The sequence below is a fragment of the Diadema antillarum genome, unplaced genomic scaffold (genome assembly GCF_040938485.1).
Source record: "Diadema antillarum isolate AM-2024a unplaced genomic scaffold, OU_Dant_1.0 scf00000071, whole genome shotgun sequence".
NCBI lineage: Eukaryota > Metazoa > Echinodermata > Echinoidea > Diadematoida > Diadematidae > Diadema > Diadema antillarum.
The window spans coordinates 8,194,114-8,214,084 of NW_027270960.1; the positions used below are offsets into that span (position 1 = coordinate 8,194,114).

Below are 19,971 nucleotides of genomic sequence, written 5' to 3' on the forward strand. Positions count from 1 at the left end.
TATATATATATATATATATACATGTATATATATATACCTATATATACCTATATATATATTTATATATATATATATATATATATATATATATATATATATATACCTATACCTATATATACCTATGGTATGTTGATGAGTACATATGTCGATATCATAACTTGTGATAAAACAAATTAATTGAACACCATTGTTACGTAATAAACATGTCAATGTCCTCCTCCTTATGCGTGGGGTGCCTTGACTACATTGCGTCTACATGGCAACATCATTGTAAAGGGTACGCACTCTCATAGCAACCAATTCTGTGTATATGAGTGCGCGCTCTTCATGTTCAATTTATGTTTTGGCATTGACATTCCGCGTAGAGACTCCTGAAGAAGGTGGATGGAAGCCATCAAAAATTTGATTTGCTCAATAAACTCATTCTTTCTTTATATTGGTGAAATATTGCATTACCGGTTTATTCTTCATTACATACATATATATATATATATATATATATATATATATATATATATATATATATATATAAAATTATTGTTCTTATTATATATTCAGTAAGTGGTATGAATGGTAAATGGTTTCTTTTATGCTTTACCATTCATCGTTGATATTGTTGGTTGATATGATTATTCATTCTTTTGGAGTAACAAATGTGTGACAAAAGGTTATTTACCATACATTACAGTTTCCCCCCTGGTTGCACCAATGAAAGCTCCTCATGCCTGCTCTTAGTGATGTTTGTTATACCCGAGATATGTACAAATGTAGCTTCAATATTACAGTAGAGTTGATTACGTTGCAAGTTGAATTACATACACAAATCATTCATGCCATGTCACTTTTTTTGACACAAGATCTGTAAACCCCCTCCCCACACACACTTCAAACTAGCCTCTTTTAACCAGGCCTTACATCTGAAAGTCAATGTCCGACTCTTGAACCAGACTTACAGCCAGAGTGAGGGGTGAAGTAGTAAGTAGCTCCAGCTACTGTGACATTAATCACCTGCACAGTTACTCTTGACCCTGTGCATCGAAAGCTACTTAGAGTAAATTCCTTTCACAGTGCAGGATAAAATCCTTTGTGGCAAGGTCTGGTCCAAAGGCTACACACGCACACACTGAGCCGGATTGGCCAGAAGATATGATATTTTAAGCAGGCAAATAGACGTACCGACAGCTGACCAAGGATACTCATTACAATATTCTTTTTGAAAAAAAAAAATGATAAAAGGAAAAGAAATTTATAGATAAGTGTTTGGCGTAAATATTCTAAAGAGAATGGAAAACGCCACTAAACACAAAACAACAACAACAACAACAACACACGCACGCATGCACGCACACACACACACACATTCACACTCAAAATGAAGAAAACAAAGAGTCTTGGCTAACATTGCATACAATTTTAATCTCCCACATTTTCCTTATCTCGTTGGATAAAGAACTTACAATTGACAAATGAATCTCTTTTTGACCTTTTCTTAAAATATTGTACAAGATAGTTCAGCGGGCTACGAAACATCAATGTAAAATACTGGTGCCCTTTTATACACAGAACAAAAGAAAAATACATAACCCTTAGTTCATCAGTTGATTGCCAATATTTTTTTTTCTTTCTTTCCTTTTTTTTTGTAACTGTCAAACTGACTGCCAGTGCTATGCTGTGAAAACAAAATGAGTTACAGAGGCTGTAAATAATCCTAGCGTGTGCTCTAAAATTTCAAAGACGACATCTTGACGTGATCACAGCCAATCCCCTGCTGTATTACCAATGATTCCATCAACCTTACTTCCGATTCTTACGGTGCATTATTTGCTTCAAAATTCAAACACAGTTAACTCATTACCTGCTCTGAACCGCCACTGACTGATACATTCCCACTGTTCGAATCTAAGACATCCTATCGCAAATCAATGCATGAACTAAACGAATACACATTCCTTCTCATACCATACAGCTTCAAACAGATATCTCCACTTGCTCAAATCTCCCGCACAATGTCGTCACATCTAAGCCGTTGCTGCAAATGAGGAGGAAGTATAAATTACTACTTAAAACAAAGTCACTAAGAAAGCTACTGAACCATAAAGGTGGTTGTTTAAAGTGAGGTAATAAAAAAAAAGAGACTGTTTCATCAATTTACCTGGTAAATCGGAAAAAAACAACATAAGAATTAAACAAAAATTGAGCAAGCTATAACAAAAGTACATACTGCGATCGATGCCATGTGGAGAAAAAAAAAAAAGACCCACCATTGATGAAAACATACACGAAGATGAACTGAGCGACATGGAAGAAAAAACAAAATGATAAATCAACAAAATTCAATTTTGCGCCCCCAAACCATGATACATCTAAAACACTTTACCTCCTCCTGAAGTTCTTGAGGTTTTTGCGTACAACTGCGTCTTCAAGAGTGATAGTGATTCCCGCACTCCTATGATATGCTGTGAACTCTGTTTTAAACTGGAGTGGTGTCACAGACATGACATAGATCATAAACTATCTAACACAGGGCCTGCTTCTCTTTAAATTGAATTTCCATACGGATATAACATGTCAGACATTAGTACTAACATTTTCCACATCCCTGATAGTAGAAAATCAATGTTACCACACATATCTTTAGGTTCCATCCCAACAAAATTGTCACTTATGTTTTTGTAGCACTTTACTCCCCACCCCTAATATCTCAAGGAACAAGTACACGTGTATCTGCAGCTAAGTAGCATTTAACCAGCAATTGAATAAGCATTTGCTGTTACAATGAAACTTGCTCCCAACAATTTTCTTCACTCTCTTTTTCTTTAAACCCTTTGGATTAAAAGACACAATCTGATTTCAAATCTGCACTCCTTTTCTTTTCTTTTTTGAGTGTGTGCATGAGTGTGTTTGCTTTCCTGATGCTCATGTCAAGGCAAAAAACTAACATTATTGTATCCTGACTACAGCGTGCTTCTATTGTTTCACAAGCAAAAAAAAAAAAAAAATGAAACTTGCATCCCAACAAAAATAGAATCTGTAGGCATCACTTTGTTCCTGACCTTTGACCCTCTGGTCTGTGGATCATGATGTTGAATAGTAGTAACCAATACAAGCAGCACATTGATGTTCTCCCACATAATCTCATACCATGAATGGTTCACTTCTGCTGAATCTGTTTTACATCAATCAAGAACGATGCAAACCAAGTAAATGACCGTGACTGAAATTGTCAAACTCCCACTCGTATGAGTGAGCATAGCATTCCATCCAGAGTACAGTACCCCAACAAACAAGACTACCACAAGCATTCAAATTACTGCATACAGTAGGTACATGTAGCAAACTTTAACCCTCTGACCACTATCTTTCTCTAAGAGATACAGGTACCTCCCCATATCAAGTTCATGTTCCGTAAGCTCTGTTACAATGGCTGTTTCAGCAGTTTGAAAAAACAAAATTATGTCAAGTCCTTCAAAAACATCACACAAGACAGAAATATCTTAGAATTGGACCTCAATCAATGAACTTGGACCTCATGATTTCTAAATCTAATAAAGTGACCCGAGTGGACATGCAAACACACATGAAGATTAACTGGGATATCTTTTCACTGTTTTTCAGCACATTGCAATAACAAGGACACTTTCACACAATGTTTCTGAAACACAGAACCTGGACTGATTTTTGCACAAATTCTATTTAAAATCTCCTCCAGTGAATCAAAAGAACAGATGACTCACATGAAACAGGTTTGAAGAGAGGTTCTGATGATATTACAAGAAAGATAAGGAAGTCAAGATTGTGGTTGGAGTGCACGAAAGGGTGGATGAGAGGCCACGTTTAACATCCTTCCATGGCAGAAAGAGACAAACAATAAAAACAAGTCTGGAGAGGTGACAAAAATTTGTTAAAGATTACATTACGTAACAGATTTACATTCTTATATACTCGCAGAGGGATAAATTTTCCCTGACTTATTAGAAGGCATAAAGCGCAGAACACCACAGGCATAATCAGAGTAACAATTTGGTATGAGAATTAAGCTTGACATTGTGCCTACTCAAACATATTGCTAGGAAAGCCATCTTACTTGTTCAATTTTTACATTTCACACCATACCTCCTAATCAAGGAAGGTAAGTTTTTGTCATTCCAAGTACTATAATAGGGGCCTCTTTCATTTGAAGTCAGTGCCACAGTGAACTGACAATGGTATTTACCCAAGGGTAAGTCACAAAATTATTAACTCCATATCAAACATTCAATGGAAGCATGAAATAAATGGGACATGATCACAAAGTGGTTCACTGTGAGTGTACACATATCTTTTTGAAGCAGAATTGATTACTTTCTTGAATATCTTCACACATGCCACACATTCATATCACACACCATATATGCTAAACCAAGAAATTGAGGGATGCATTTAAATCCTCAATATTCTTCTTTTGCAAGGGACTTCCACAACCCCAAAGCCTGCATGAGGTTTCAACCAGGCTTGCCTCACCTAAAACAATAAATGTTGTATCAGACAAATTTTAGCTACAGGCACAGAAATAAGAAAGTAAATTATGCAAGTGAAACTAATGGTTGTTCCCTACCATGTCAAATGGAAACAACAAAGAATTTGAATACATTGATAGACCAGTGCACTGTTTAGATTGTCCTTCAAGTTCCAGAAAGTTATCTCCATGCCTATTGTTTTAAGTGACTGCAATGTAGAATCTTTGACAATTGCATTTCATCAATGCAATTGTTATGAATTTTTGAATGTTTTGTAGTAATAAAATACCACTTACTTTCAATTCCATCATATCATTCCAATCAGTTTCATGAAAGCTCAAAATTGAGAATTTAACCCATATTAGGCATTATTCTATGCAGCATTAATGACTACATGCAGTGTACTATTTCTCATACAACACTGAAAATAGAAAATGTTTGAATTATTACTTCATTTCACTGCTTCATTAATAAAAGGTAGACTGGATCAATACACCAATCAATGTCCATCATGGGTCAGTGATAAAAGCAGCAAATTTCATCGACATCAACACATAGAATTACAAAGAGATAAATTGCCACAGTGACCGCATTGGTACCCATTCTTCTCCACACCAATGCATCAAGCCAGTACATCTCAACCAAGTTCTTACTACTATCAGTGTATCAGCTAGGGTAGTGGAGAACTTGTGAAAGAAAAAAAAATGTAGACTCCATCAAATCATTTGTTAACATTACACTTAATTTGCTACAAAGTTTTCGGACATAAAATGCAAGGAAATCCTATTCAACTTGGGAAAAGAAATGCCTATATAGCCTAATGTCTTCTGCAAATTATTTCCCTATAAGATGTGTGCACTACCCAGGTTCTCTTGTAATCAACTGATTTCCATTTATTTTGTTTGTTTGTTTGTTTGTTTGTGTTTTTTTTTGGGGGGGGGGGGGAATGGAAGGGAGGAAAGAGAGGATGGATTGTCATGACACATACCCAATAGACACTAAAAAAAAAACCCACAGTTATTACCACTGGTTCACTACTAGGGAATTAATCCTACTAGCCTCATATAGGGCATTGTGAGGTTGATCAATGCCAGGTCTTCACACACAATGAAAGGTCAGTCTTGACCGACAGAGGGTCATCCACCAAGTGTCTTTTTTTGACCAAGAGAGCTCATGCAGAGAGATTTCTCTTGCCTTTCTGACAGCTACAACATTCACGGATGTCACAGGGATGTGTCAATACATTTATGCCCATGTAGAGCTTTGGAAACCATCTGAACAGAAAGACATTCATTCTTACAAAGGCTTGTTTATGGTGCACAATTAGAGTCCATGAAAATTTGTTGAATCTCATTCAAAGTAACCCACATTAAAAAAGTTGTACAGCCAAGACATCAATGATCAAAACACTGGCACATGACATTCCTAAACAAAAAATATATCTGATTATTTGATTAGCATTGTAACGCCTATGTCCCACGGATTCATACCATCTATTTGAAAAGATTGTCTTGTGTGTTCATCGCTGCCCAACCCTATGGAAAACACTTTGGAACTTGCTTTACACACCAGTGGGAGCAATACTTTAAAGTCTTTGAGATCATACCATCCTTGAATACCAAACTCACACCGAGCTTTCACAGGTCATCATCCTTCAGAACCAAAAAATGAGCCATGTGAGTCTCCCACGCAAACTGTATTATTTCCAATGCAAATGGAATACCAATCACTGCCACAATGTCAAAGCACGCAAGACGGTACTAACAAATTAGACAAGTAGAATAGCGTCATAATTACTGGGGGAAAAAGCTTCTTGCATGCTCTCAGTGATGAAGAAGGAAAAAAAAGGAAAAGTAAGAGACTTCAGCTACATTTATCTTAGATGCTACAGATATTTAGAATTTTCGAGGGCACCACGAAAGCTTGTGAACAAGAACCATGACCAACTACAATTTGTGTCGCTCACTGAACATTATAACTATCTGGCAAACTACAGCAGATGTGTACCTCAGCTCTATGTGTCTCTCAATCAACAGTCCCAAATATACACAACATTTTCATAACTGTCACCTTGTGGTTGTAAGAGTTATATATTAGGACTCAATTTTCCTCTGTCACCAAAATGATAATCCTGCAACAATGCAGGAACTACAAAAATAATGTGCAATTGATCGATGAATCCTCTCAAAAGTAAGAGTATTTAAAAAGTCCTTGACATATGAAGTATAGGAAGGAGCATAAACACACTGGAGCGGCAAAATGCAGATATAAAGCCTTTGCATGACTGAACACATGTAATAGAAGAGCAAAGAGCTGCTGAAAAATCCCCAAAGATAAATTCCGGAAAGGGCATTTATTTTTTTTCCTGTTGAGAAATATGGTACAGCTGCCATTACAGGCCATGATAATTCTTGCTTTCAAAACTGGTCTCCAAGTTTCAGGTAACAATTTCAAAAGAAATTGACTCTAGATTTACACATTTGACTGAAGGAAGTTGATGTCGAGCCTTTCCTCAAAACGACCCAACAAACAAAAATTCAGAAAAATCTTGATTATCAAGGAAGTATCATCTATGAAAGAGACACAATGCTCTCATGTAGAATGAAAAACACACACCATATCTTTGCTACGTGCAGTTTGACTGCTGAACCCAAGCTTGCTATGTGGAACTGAAAACCTTCAGTCTTGATTCACTAATAGATAGATAGTCTGAAATGTATGCACACAAGCCTCAATAAACATTTTCTTCCACTTATGCACTGATTGCTAACACTCTGGCATTATCAAGAGTACAAACTCACAGTGCATTGGTGAAAATAAAACGAGCGTATACTTCTGATATGTCCATCATCAGCCAAGTTTCCTACCAAGAGAATCCTTCCAGTAAGAAAGGTTTTTGTTTCTTGTTTTTGCATTAAAACGGGATATTGAATCCTGCCTGACTTGAATCATAGGTTATTCCAACACTTGCGACGAACGAATCCCTCCAGTCATTACACGATAACACACCTGCCTATCTTTTCCCCTGCATCATAGCCAGTCATGGCCATTCGTCCCACCTCATGTCAAAACCTGGGCGCATAGAAAATTGCCAAAGTTACTTCTACGGTACACTTTTCAAACTGTTCTGTTACTTAATCATTAGACAATGCAACAGCCAACACTTCCTCCGATACTGAAAAAAAAATAACTGAAGAAAAAATAAATGAAACTGACGACTAATAGTCTTTATCCGTACTTGTACTTTAGTCTCTCTAGAACAGGTTGGCATGTTGTGCAAGTTTAAGAGTGAAGACAGGTGATGTAAAGTGATTAGAACATAGCATACCGATGTTCGTGTCTCCTCATTCACTTTTGGCACTCTGAATGTAGTTTAGGAAAGAGGAAACATTTTTGTTTTCTTTGTTTTATCTTGTGAAGTTCTGCTCAAAACACATCCTCAGAACGCAAAATGACGATAACAACATTGAAATAATTGAGTGTTGATTCACCACTCAGTCTTCCACTCTAAAACATGCTTGAGTCTGCAGTTTCAAAGTTTGCTCACAACACATATGAAGTGACAATGAGAAGCCCTTTAAAATTTCCCATATAAGAGTGTTGCATTTTAAAGCATCATCTAAGTTTCCAATTCATGTTTATATAATTTTTTTTTCCACATTAGAGGAGGCAACGTAGAGAAGGATACAAGAAGGACAAGCTTGACTTAGGATCTTTGACAACAAGAATGGCAAAATGGATACTAACATTTCCACAAATCTTGTCTGTGACATCTTTGAATAGTGTAACAAAAAATATATTGTATATAATAATCTTAGAATATTTTTGACTAACGATCTGGGTGCTGCTATGTCATGAATGCATTCTCATTCTTCAACTTCTCCAGTTCCAGCACTTGTTTTCGCAGGAATAATACTCTGAAAGATACAAAGGAGACACAAAATGCAACATGACTATGTGACATACCAGTACATAACACAAACCAGTACCAGTACCAGTTCTAGAAAAAGTATTAGAGTACCAGTACATAACATAAATGCGTCACTTGCACATTCCTAACATTTACTTACATCATCTTTGCCGTATGTGAAAAAATACAATAATGTAAACATAGCAGATGAGCCAAATAAATCATATTCAATCAACTACAGACTGTACACCTGTTAAGGACAAACTACCATGGTACATAAAAATAAAGCGTTGAAGCACATTTGGTACTCCATCTCTTGTTTACACTTTCGACGTTCCAATCACACAGGTGAAAATAACTCTGCAAATGCTTTGCAGGGGAATAGCACTGCATGAATCAATATCTGTCTCTTGACTCACTTAATTTCACAAACTCTGCTTAATCTGCTAATCAATCAAAACTGAAGGAAAGACCACACAAAAAGCATACTGTAAGTAAATAATCAGATGAATCTTTTTGCCAAATGGTGGAATAAGCAAGCAAGCACATGAAAACAAAAGTTATTGAAAATATGCAAATTTTCAACGATACTGTTGTATTTCTCACCTTTCTTCTTGTAAGTTGGCTTGAATTTCTGATACCCTTACTAATGATCTTGCAAACTTCAGATCCACAGATAACTGTGAGCTGCTTTCTGCTCCTAGTACATGCGAATCTTCATTTGTCTTTAGTGCCTGGAAAGAGAGCAAAAAAAGAGAACCTGAGTCAATACTGTGAGGCATGGTACATGTAATTTACCCTAAAAAGAAGAAACCAATGGGTCTAGCGTTCACATGAGCATTGCACGTCACCTCCATGGCATTCATGTATGTATCTGATCAACCTGAGGCAACCTATTGCAAAAACTATTGCAAATTGTGTTTGTGACACCATCAGTATCAGAATATACATGTATATCTTGAAATAATCTCCACTCTTCTCCTCACATGATGAAGAGAGGGTATGGTACATACACTCCAAAAGCCTGCAATTCACACTTCATTGTATTTGCACACGTCTCCTAAAATAAGTTAAAGGACAAGTCCACCTTCATATACATAAGGATTGAGAGAATGCAGCAATATTAGTAGAACACATCAGTGAAAGTTTGGGGAAAATTGGACAATCCGTTCAAAAGTTACAAATATTTTAAGTATCTGCACAGTCACTGCTGGAAGAGAAGACTACTACAGTGTATGATGTCACATGCGTACAACTATATAAGGAAAATAAAAAGAGAATTTCACAAAACTTTACTTTTTGAATAAAGTGCACATTTCTTCGACTTGCTACTGACGTATGTTAAGGGTAATATTGTTCCCCCTGCCTTCTGAAAGAGAGAAGTCGAGTGTCCTTTTGTTATGCGAGAAAAATGGAAATATGTTTCATTTCCTTTATTCTTTCTTTATATCGTTGTACTCATGTGACATCACAAGCTATAGTAGTCTTTTCATCCAGCCATGACTGAGCAGAAACTTCAAAAATTCTTAACTTTTTAACGGATTGTCCAATTTTGCTCAGTGACCAGAGCATCTCAGCCAATCAAAACCAAGGATTTTGCTGAAATTGGTCAGCGCTGACAAACGTTGATGAAACACCCCCCCCCCCCCCCCGATGTTATATTTTAAGACCCCGAAGTAGCACATGTTAGACGGTTTAATTATATTGGCAGTTATCAAAGCAAAAATCCGATTGTAGTCGTACTGTACATTCTTTAGGTCATGTCATGATGGCATGTGTCGTCAGTTCACCAAGACTTGAGAAACTCACCTGTTTCTCTGCAAAGTCTGAGGGCCACCCGCTCACATGCTTCGTCAGGTCTTCGGACAGGTGTACTGCGAGTGAGGACGTTAGCTGCAGTAGCGTGTGCTTTCCCTCAGGCCCTGCTTCAGACGGAGCAGGCTCACTGGTGGGCTGGTCTGGGCCCTCTTTGCCCTCTGTCTGCGCTGTCTTCTTGTCTTGGGTTTCCTCATTGGTGGAGCTACAGAAATGCAATCGATTTGTGGAACAGTAAAAATATGTTCAAAACCACAAATTTTGGGGTGACAGCAGTGTACAATTGTACTTTGTCATTGGCGTCAATGGTGCACTATAGCAGTCAATTGCTTATTCTTCAGTTTTTCAGCGTTATACAGACTGTACGAGCGAAAAGCACCTGAAAGGAATGGATACAACATTTACTATTCAGTCAGTTACACACACACACAAAAAAAATGTTTGCTCCCTCTACAGCAAAAGGCAAAAAAAAAATTAAAAAATCAAAACACAAAATCACTTTTAGTATTCACCAAATTATTGACAAGTTGATGAGATAATCAATGTTCTCTGCTGTACAAGTTGTATCTATACATATTAGCTGTGAAGGCAGAGTGAACCATGCCTTTGAAAAAGGTACATAACAATATGAACATGACACCTGGGCCCCATTTCATAAAGAGTTTATTTGATGACAACTCTTTGCTGGAATGACTATTGTCATGGTAACAACAAGAATACAGCATTCTGATTGGCTGTTTGCTGTGGAAAGTTGTCATTCCAGCAAGAGTTGTCATCCTAACATCTTTTATGAAATGGGGCCTTGAAGTACTGGGCATATTTACTATGAATAGCCTTCTAGTTTGTGAAATGCTTTTATTGGGATAATCTTTAACACAATTTGGTTTCAAATATCGACCTCAAAGATTGCTCTATAGTAGTGGTCACAGTGAAATAGTGAAATGATATCTTTTTTTTTCTTCCTTTCATTTAAAACATTATTATCATCCAGACTCTGTGTATCTTTTCAGTTTATCTTTTTTTTGGAAAATATTAAACACAGAGAGAAATCTAGGATTACCAGTATCAGAATCATATCTACAGTGTACTACATCATATACATGTACCGGTATCTTCTCCACTGTCTGGTCAAACAGAACAGCAAATATTGCATGAAACAGTGCCATTGGCCATCATGAAAAACACTGGTAAGCTACATGCATAAATTACAGCGCTTCAGAAAACTCCAAACAAACAAAAACAAAAACAGCAATTTTTTGGATGCATAGTAGGAGCTGGCATAGATATCAGTGTGATGGGTATTACATGTAGTTTGGCATCAACAACATTACTATTCCATGATTTACAGTGACAACATATCAAACAAAATATTACCATCTTGTAATGCATAAATCTAAATGAAGCATCCAGAATAGTAAAATGCAAAACACAGATAGTAAAACTATTACACTTTCTTCCTGCAAATACTGCACAACCTCTTGAATCCTCGATTGTACAAATTTGACAATTTAAAACAAGCATGTTCCGAAATGTGAAACCATTGCATCAGATTGTAGACATTCTTTTTTTTTCTATGAAAATTCTATGCAGACATTTGGTGGCACAATCAAAACATCTCATTTGTTTGTTTTTTGTTTGTTTGTTTTTTGTTTTTTTGTTTTTTTTATTCAACTTTGACATGTCCAAATAAATTTAACAGAATGTGCCAGGCTATATAAAACTTCATAATGTAATCTGAGTTGTTACATCATAAGTTGTATTTTACGGATTACCCTATCATTCAATCTACAGTCACATATCAGTCACAGATACAATATTTATCATGATGACATTTATGGATGTGCTGCAGCACAAGAATTAATGCAGATATATAATGTAGTAGGCACATCATGTCACTTGTGCCAGAAAGTGCTTTCTGAACAAAAATAACTCCACATGGCACCATATGACAATAACTCCATATGACAACTGAGCAAAGTCTGTCTTAGAATTTAAATCAAAACAAGCATGTTCAAAAATGTGAGTTACAGGAAAATATAATACCAGCAAGTCCTTGCCACTGTTACAGGTAGTACCTCTATACAATCGACCACATCAGTTTCATCACATTTAACAACTTTTAGAAATATTGTGGTTTGCTATATATGAATATCTGCAATCCTCTGAAGTAAATAACACGCAAGAAAAATACAGAGGAAGAAAGATGCTACTTTGACATAGCTGTCTTGAATAGATGTGTTTGACAGAGTATGTATTGATCAGTGGTATGAGTGCATGCAGGATGGTGAGCTGCTAAACACTGCGCAGCAAACATACTGCATTGACGTCTCAGGAGATGCGTCGTCAAGGTACTCTCATTGGATAACAAGGTTTGTTAACCTCTTTACATGACTAAGACAAACAAAAAGGTTATTAACCCTTGATGGTAGAAGGTCACAGGGTTCCTCGTTAGAACTTGGTTCATATCTGAATGAAGTAAGAGCCCAGGTGGCAGACCCTGCACTTTTTATCCATGGTACTCATGTCACATATCATTTTATCAAAGGGCAACTGGAAAAACAATCCAGTGTGCTCTAATTTTAACATAGCTCATTGGAAGCATATTTTCATGGAGTAGTCTTGGAGAATACCACATCAATACAAATATCTTACCTCAACAACAAAATGTTGATGTTACTGAAGTTGATTAAGCTTGTATACAATGTTCATCTCAGTAGTAAGAGACTACAGCGTACTTAGTTATGAATGCATATCTCATGCCAGTAAATGCAATATGTAACCACATCATAAGCAGCACAAGACCTTCTACGCACCATTATAGAAATTGTCACACTGATTCAACATATAAAATTGGGAAAATATAATCCAATTACACACTACAATTATGTGTGTGGGAAATAAAACTCGTTGTGAGTCATAGCTGTAGACACTTGCAAAATATGCAAATTCTATGCAAATAAGTTTGGACAGAATTCTTGAATATAAGCTTCTTTTTTAATTTGTCCTTATTTTTTTTCAAGTATAGAAGTACATGTACTTCTCTCTATTTTAAGACAGACACAAATTGTCAGCATTTTGAATACAATTTTACTGATTATAATCGGCATGGCTTTAATCATCATTGAATGTAGACTGACTGCTCATGAATAGGAAAAGAAAACCTAGAAAGTCATCACTTTTCCATGTAAATCCAAGCTGTTACAATTTCTCTCAGTTATCAAACGTGTCAATTATCTTTTCCATCATATCACTCATAATCTTCACATGTATGTTCTGTTACTATGAGGGCTTCCCTGCCTTAGACTGGGAGAGAACACAATAAAACTTGAAAGAATCATTACAAGTCATCCTCATACAGCTTGGAATCTTCAGATGAAATTGTGGAGACTCGCCCCAGAGGGCTTGATTTGGACTGGAGGAATTTATTGAGCTGCTACAGTCAGTCAAAGGATTTCATCACTATGGGTGTACAGGAGACAAACTTTTCTATTTACTCAATCCTAATTTTTGTTGATGTTGTTAATATATATGTACATAATGCTGTATTTTTATTCAATATTTTTCCGTATTAATGCGCTTAGAAATGTTGGTACTGAGCACTATATAAGTGTTATTCATTATTATCATCATTATTATCTTCATCATCATAATCATCATCATCATCATCATCATCATCATTATCATCAAATGAATGTAGATAACACACACAAACTGACACTTGACATAAGGCTTTCAAAGGTACCTTGCACAAGAAACGTTATCTCCTGCACATTACAAAAAGCACAGTGGCATGCACAAAGAATCAAGGTGAATACCTCAATCTATTCACTGCCGAGTAGATCATTACGAGGGTGAATACCACAAAACATTCATGGCTGAGTAGATCAGTGGGAAATTAGGAGACAGGAAGTTTGCTTCACTGATAACCATAATCACCATTTACAGATAATTGACTGCATAAAATTTGGACAATCAAGACTCACCTAGAATCTGGACTGGTTCCTTTCTCCTTGCTGTCTGCAGGAGGTTTGTCACCACTCTGATTTTCAGGCTGCTTGTCAGTCTCTGTTTGTGGTTTATCAACAGTGGAGTTATTCTCTGATATCACAGTCTTGTCATTTCCCGATACATTCCTCTCCCGCTGCTTGTCCCTATCGCGGGCTAATTCAGAGTCCCGACTCCGGTCCCGTTCTCGGTCACGATCCCGCTCCTTCTCCCTTTCCCTTTCTCTGTCTCGGTCACGATCACGTTCGCGTTCTCGTTCACGTTCACGTTCCCGCTCCTTGTCCCTCTCGCGTTCCCTTTCCCTGTCTCTTTCCCGTTCCCTGTCCCGTTCTCTGTCCCTTTCTCTGTCTCTATCCCGGTCCCTGTCACGTTCCCTGTCACGGTCCCTTTCCCGCTCCCTTTCCCGCTCCCGTTCCCTCTCCCGCTCCCGTTCCCTATCTCTTTCCCTTTCTCGGTCTCGGTCTCTACTTTGTGAATAGTTTCTTGAACTACTTGTCACCGATGACGACGCTGATGTCGGGGTGTGATTAGAACTTCCTCTATTTGTTTGGTTCTTTCTCTGCCTGTCATCAGCAGACGGTGTATGGGGTGTCCTATCTCCTGCCCCGTGGTGATGGGAACGCGAACCTCCTGGTGTAGACTGCTGAAGTCTTGGGGAAGGGTGGGACGGAGCTGGAGATATTGATGCTGTTGACAATGGTGACTGACTAGATAACCCTGCAGATTTAGAATATCAAAGGATTAATAACAAAATTATACATGGTCTTTATGGTCTATAAATGACAAAAGCTTGAGTTTGTTCTGATGTAATTGCCCTGCTGTGTCTCCAAAGCTTAAACATTTGATTTCTTCTAAAGTGTATAGTGTATATGAGAGGAACATTATGAAATTTTCCTTATCAAAAGGGTGTTATTCTTGAGGTGATACAAAAATGTTCTATGAATGAATTTGCTTCATATGTTGATAATGTGAGAGTGAATTGTCTATTCACCAATGTTCTCAGTGAAGAAAATGTGTACTCTATCAACAAGTGAAAGCTCAAATGATATAACACATAGATACATGCACATGCGTATGCAGATTAATTCACAGATATATTCTGTAATGTCCTTAATGTTGTGTTCTTTTGACTGTAATCAGCAAAATTCAATTTTTCTTGCAAACCTTTGGAAAGTATGATATAGAGCCAACATTTTTGCCTTATATTGTATCTTACAAAATTTAATTATCCCGTTGAGGATGGGCTGATTTTGCTACAACACGCATTTCCCATAAACACATGCCCGAGTATACTGGTGACTCGTCCTCAACGGGTTAAGAAATGCGCAGAACACTGAAATCCAAATAGACAGTACGACAGTCTAATGGGTGTCTTGACTGCAGACGCAACACTGATATACACGTCTCCATTCAAAGATCAGAACTGTATGATGAAGTAGTTTGTTTGAGACCTTCCGACAATTTTTACTGATGTATCAGGGCTGGTTGCTGAGGATTCTTTGATTCCGTCAGGGTGTGGTTGTTACGGCACACTTACTGTCATTCAGTTCATCATTCCTCTCGCTGTGGTGCCCGGTGTGCCGTTCATTGGAGGGCGACCTCGAGGGGAAATGCCTGGTCTGGTTCTGGAATCGTGGCGTGACTGGCGATGGGGTGCCAGCAGGAGAGGGGGTGCCCTGTATCCTGGGGGAGTCTGGGTGGGGTGAATGAATCAGAAGAAGAATGCATAAGAGCAACTGTTCGATTTTTAGCTTCATGCTGTACCGTATGTCCCCAAAAAAATTACAACGGGACCCTCTGCAATGATAACTTTAAAAATAATTAATCAATCAAAATACGATTTCAGGGTGTGAAACTATAACTCACTGCGCACATCTTACAGAAAACCCCATTCGATTTGCTTGAGTGGTCAAAGAGAAATGAGGAATTTTGTAGAGCATGTCAGGAATCCCTTCCCTCCAAGTTCTGTCCATTGTGTTTACACATTAATATGCAGTTCCAAGTGCATCCAAGTGCTAAACTTGGAAGAATTAGACTCATGACATGCTTTACAACAATCCACATTTCTCTGTGACTGCTTAACAAAGTTGAATGAGGTTTTCTGCAAAATAGAGCTAAGATGTTATATTTTAAGACCCTGAAGTAGCATTTGGACAGTTTAATCATATTGGGTATTATCAATGCGAAAATCAGATTGTAATTTTTTGGGGGACATACTGTATAACGATGCATCCTACCGTGTAAAAATACTGTGTCGTTCAATGCCGGGTTATAATAATCTCTTGAATTAGGATTACATGACGGTATGGATGCTAATGCATGTACACATTTGTTTGAAGAAGCATCTTCATTCACACAAAGGGGAGCAAAATCCAAATATGAGTGACTGCACAAATACTGGCAGAACCACATCAGTGAAGTTTGAAGAACATCAGACAATCTATTCAAAAGTTAGAGATAAGCCAAGTGCTTTTTCATTATACAACAAATGAAAATACTTTGAATTCTCAATATAAGAAACTAAAATCTTTACCTTCTATGGCTAGATATTAAATTAACAAAGATATGTACATATGGAAACAGACCGGCAAACACACACACAACCTAAAACAAACTCTCTTTCCTTCTACTTTGAAAGGCAAACAATACTTACCTCTATCAGATCGATCTCCCTTGGGTGGATGTGACACAGTGACAAGATTTTTTAACCTCCCATACATGTCAGTTGCAAGAGACACGCTGCCCGCATGGGGTAAGCCAATCTTGAACAACCCCCCTTGGGACCCGTGTGGGTCTCTTTTTGGATGGTCAGTTCGATTGGTTTGGGGCTTATCTATGCTCTGCCCCCGTGGTATCGACTGATGGTACGAAGGGTTGCCGCTGCTCTTGCTTGGCGTTTGATGGTTGCCACTGGACCGAGGCTGGGGGAGGGAGTGGCCAAGTGCATTGCTTGTGTATGATGACGACGATGACGACGAAGATGACGACGACGATGAATGGGACTGACTGGTTCCGTATCTGAGCTGTTGTGATTGGCTGCTGGCTGACGAGGTGGTGCTTGCTGATGATGCGTTCCCAGAAGAGGGCTTTGTGTGCAGTCCGCTGGCCTGAGATTTGCTCTGTGATAGGCTGGAGTTATAATTCCTCTCATGCGACTGGCCATCAGCCCCTTTCTCATGTTTGTCGGACACATTAGGCTGGGTTTGGCCGCCATCAGACTTGCTATTACTGGAATGCTTGTCATTAGATGTAGCTGGAAAAGAAGTACACAATTATCAACATTAGTCACATTGCTCGAGACAGACATGTGATCAGTAACCATTTTGCATTAATGCATCCAGAGTTTAAAACATAAAATACTCAGACTTGGAAGACGCGCCAACCCAGTGGAATAAAAGGGACTCATATTGACTTTAAAGCACCCACAACCTAAATCTCTATGCAGTTCTGTTGTCTTCCTTCCTCTCTGCATCTCACACTTCAGTACGAATGCAATTGACAACGCATGTTTTCTAAATGAAACAATGAATTCTGGCAAAAACAAATTATCACATGAAAGTTATCAAACTGTAAGAAATTCTGTGGCAGCAGCATAGTCCAACCAGAAAACGAGTTGTTCATAATTACCTTTAGATGACATATTAGGAGTATTAGAGAGCTGAGGTGAGTCACTGGTACCCAGTCTCTCCTTTCCCACAGCCCGCTGCAGCTTCTCCCTGTTGGTGTAAAAGTAAAAAATTAGGAAACTGTTTTGATGGAAATATATATATTTGCTATCATCAATATGACTTCACATCTTGTACAGGGGATGGCTTTGCTTTTGATACACTGAGTAAATGGTACTTTGACAGCAGCTGACGGCAGATAAATTAAAATCATAACATTCTCTACATGATGTTTCATGCAACCAAAATGGAAGCACTGTGAAGAGCATAATATTTCAAGTAACTGCCTTTCACTTTCAAGGATGCCCAAAGAACCTTCTTGCACTCACCTCAGATGAGGAATATTTACAAAGAAAAACAGCAATCAATGCTGACGTTTTGCTTACATTAGGGGTTTCAGAAATAAGTAATAAAAGATCACTAGCATTTCGCGACGAACAGGTATTATCCAACACAGTCTAGTTCCCATCAACATACATCTAGAAGACTGTTGCATTTAGTGGCAGTTCAGTGGTACGTCTCACCTTTCAACCCACTCTTTGGGTTTTTCCCACTGTGATACTTCTGTTTTACAGTTGTAGTAATATTTCTTTCCCGATGAACTCTTGTGCTCTGACCATTCTTTAGCCTTCTCCAGTATCTGCAGGGAAATAACAATCCATTCATTTATCAGACCATTGTTTGATTCCATGTACAATTTTCACTTTTCTCGCATAATAAAAGAATGTTTGACTCGCCTCTTTCAGAAGGCAGGTGGAATAATATTACCCTTAACATACGTCAGCGACAAGTCGTGGAAATGTGCACTTTTTTCAAAAAATGAAAATTTGTGCAATTCTCTTTATATTTTCCTTATATTGTTGTACACATGTGACATCATACACTGCAGTAGTCTTCTCATCCAGCAGTGACTGCGCAGACACTTTAAAAATTCATAACTTGTGAATGGATTGTCCGATTTTCTCCAAACTTTCACTGATGTGTTTCAATAATATGTTGCATTCACTCATTCCACATGTATATGAAGGTGAACTTGTCCTTTAAACTACATGAAATAGATGCATTGTGAACTGAACTTGTTTAAAGCACATACATTGTACAAATATGTACAGTCAAACCTGTCTATAGCGGCCACCCAAGGGAGACGGAAAAAGTGGCCGCTATAGACAGGTGGCCGCTATAGACAGGTAATCCAACTTTGTGTGCATTGCTTACATGTACATGTATCATCGGTGTATCCTTACATATTCATGTATGTGTGTACGTATACACACACTGTGTGTTTCGTGCATTTAACCATGCCGGTGTATATGAAATTGTTACACAGTAGTATGTGTATTGTCGTGAAGATAACTTAACACCAGTGCATTATTATGACTGAATGGGGGATGAATGCAGCGGTGGCGGTCACTGAACGTTGCCCGCACGGCTACAAAGCAGAAAACATGCTGAATTATCGGCTCGGCTACGGTTCCATTGGTTTTTTGGCCGCTATAGACAGGTTCAAATCTACCGCGGGAAACAAAATTTGTGGCCGCTGACCGCGTCAGACAGGTGGCCGCTATACACAGGGTCTTTAACAGGGCTTTTCTCTCGGGGGGATTTTTCAGTGGCCGCAATAGACAGGTGGCCGCTATAGACAGGTGGCCGCTAAGGCAGGTTTGACTGTACTTTAAATCCCAACCACTAACCAACTGGAGCTTCCAGTGGCTAGAATCATTTGCTGTCCACAAATATTTTGCTTGAAATCAAGAGGGCTCTTGCAGCACACAAGTGTCATCTTCAGTTGCATTCCAGCTCATACTCTAGGTAGTTCATATTGTATCAGAAGGTAATTTAAAACAAAACCAGTTTTGTCCTGGTAGTAGCTGCATATAGGGTGTCATTCTTACATTTGGGAAGGCATTTCCCTGTTTCTCATCATAGTCTAAAAACCTGAACTTTGCAAAGCATTGTTCTGAACCTTCCTCTGATTTGATGTCTATACAAGTAACCTGGATTACTGTAAAAGTGGATTTTTTTTTTTTTTTTGGAGGGGGGGGGGGCTAAAATTTTCACGCATTTCATGCAACCAGAAACT

General features: G+C 38.0%; 1 protein-coding gene across 1 annotated transcript in view; it reads right to left on the reverse strand.

The window, feature by feature from the left end:
- Positions 1 to 8,333: 8,333 nt before the first annotated feature.
- LOC139717032 (uncharacterized) overlaps positions 8,334 to 19,971 on the reverse strand; it is a 49,544-nt gene continuing 37,906 nt past the window's right edge. The window contains exons 6-13 of the mRNA XM_071628548.1: positions 18,416 to 18,531; positions 17,854 to 17,942; positions 16,880 to 17,479; positions 15,764 to 15,919; positions 14,205 to 14,943; positions 10,216 to 10,426; positions 9,013 to 9,140; positions 8,334 to 8,413 (exon numbers count right to left, since the gene is read on the reverse strand). Of these exons, the coding sequence (XP_071484649.1) occupies positions 8,344 to 8,413; positions 9,013 to 9,140; positions 10,216 to 10,426; positions 14,205 to 14,943; positions 15,764 to 15,919; positions 16,880 to 17,479; positions 17,854 to 17,942; positions 18,416 to 18,531 (2,109 nt within the window). The 3' untranslated portion in view covers positions 8,334 to 8,343. The remainder of the gene's footprint in view (positions 8,414 to 9,012; positions 9,141 to 10,215; positions 10,427 to 14,204; positions 14,944 to 15,763; positions 15,920 to 16,879; positions 17,480 to 17,853; positions 17,943 to 18,415; positions 18,532 to 19,971) is intronic.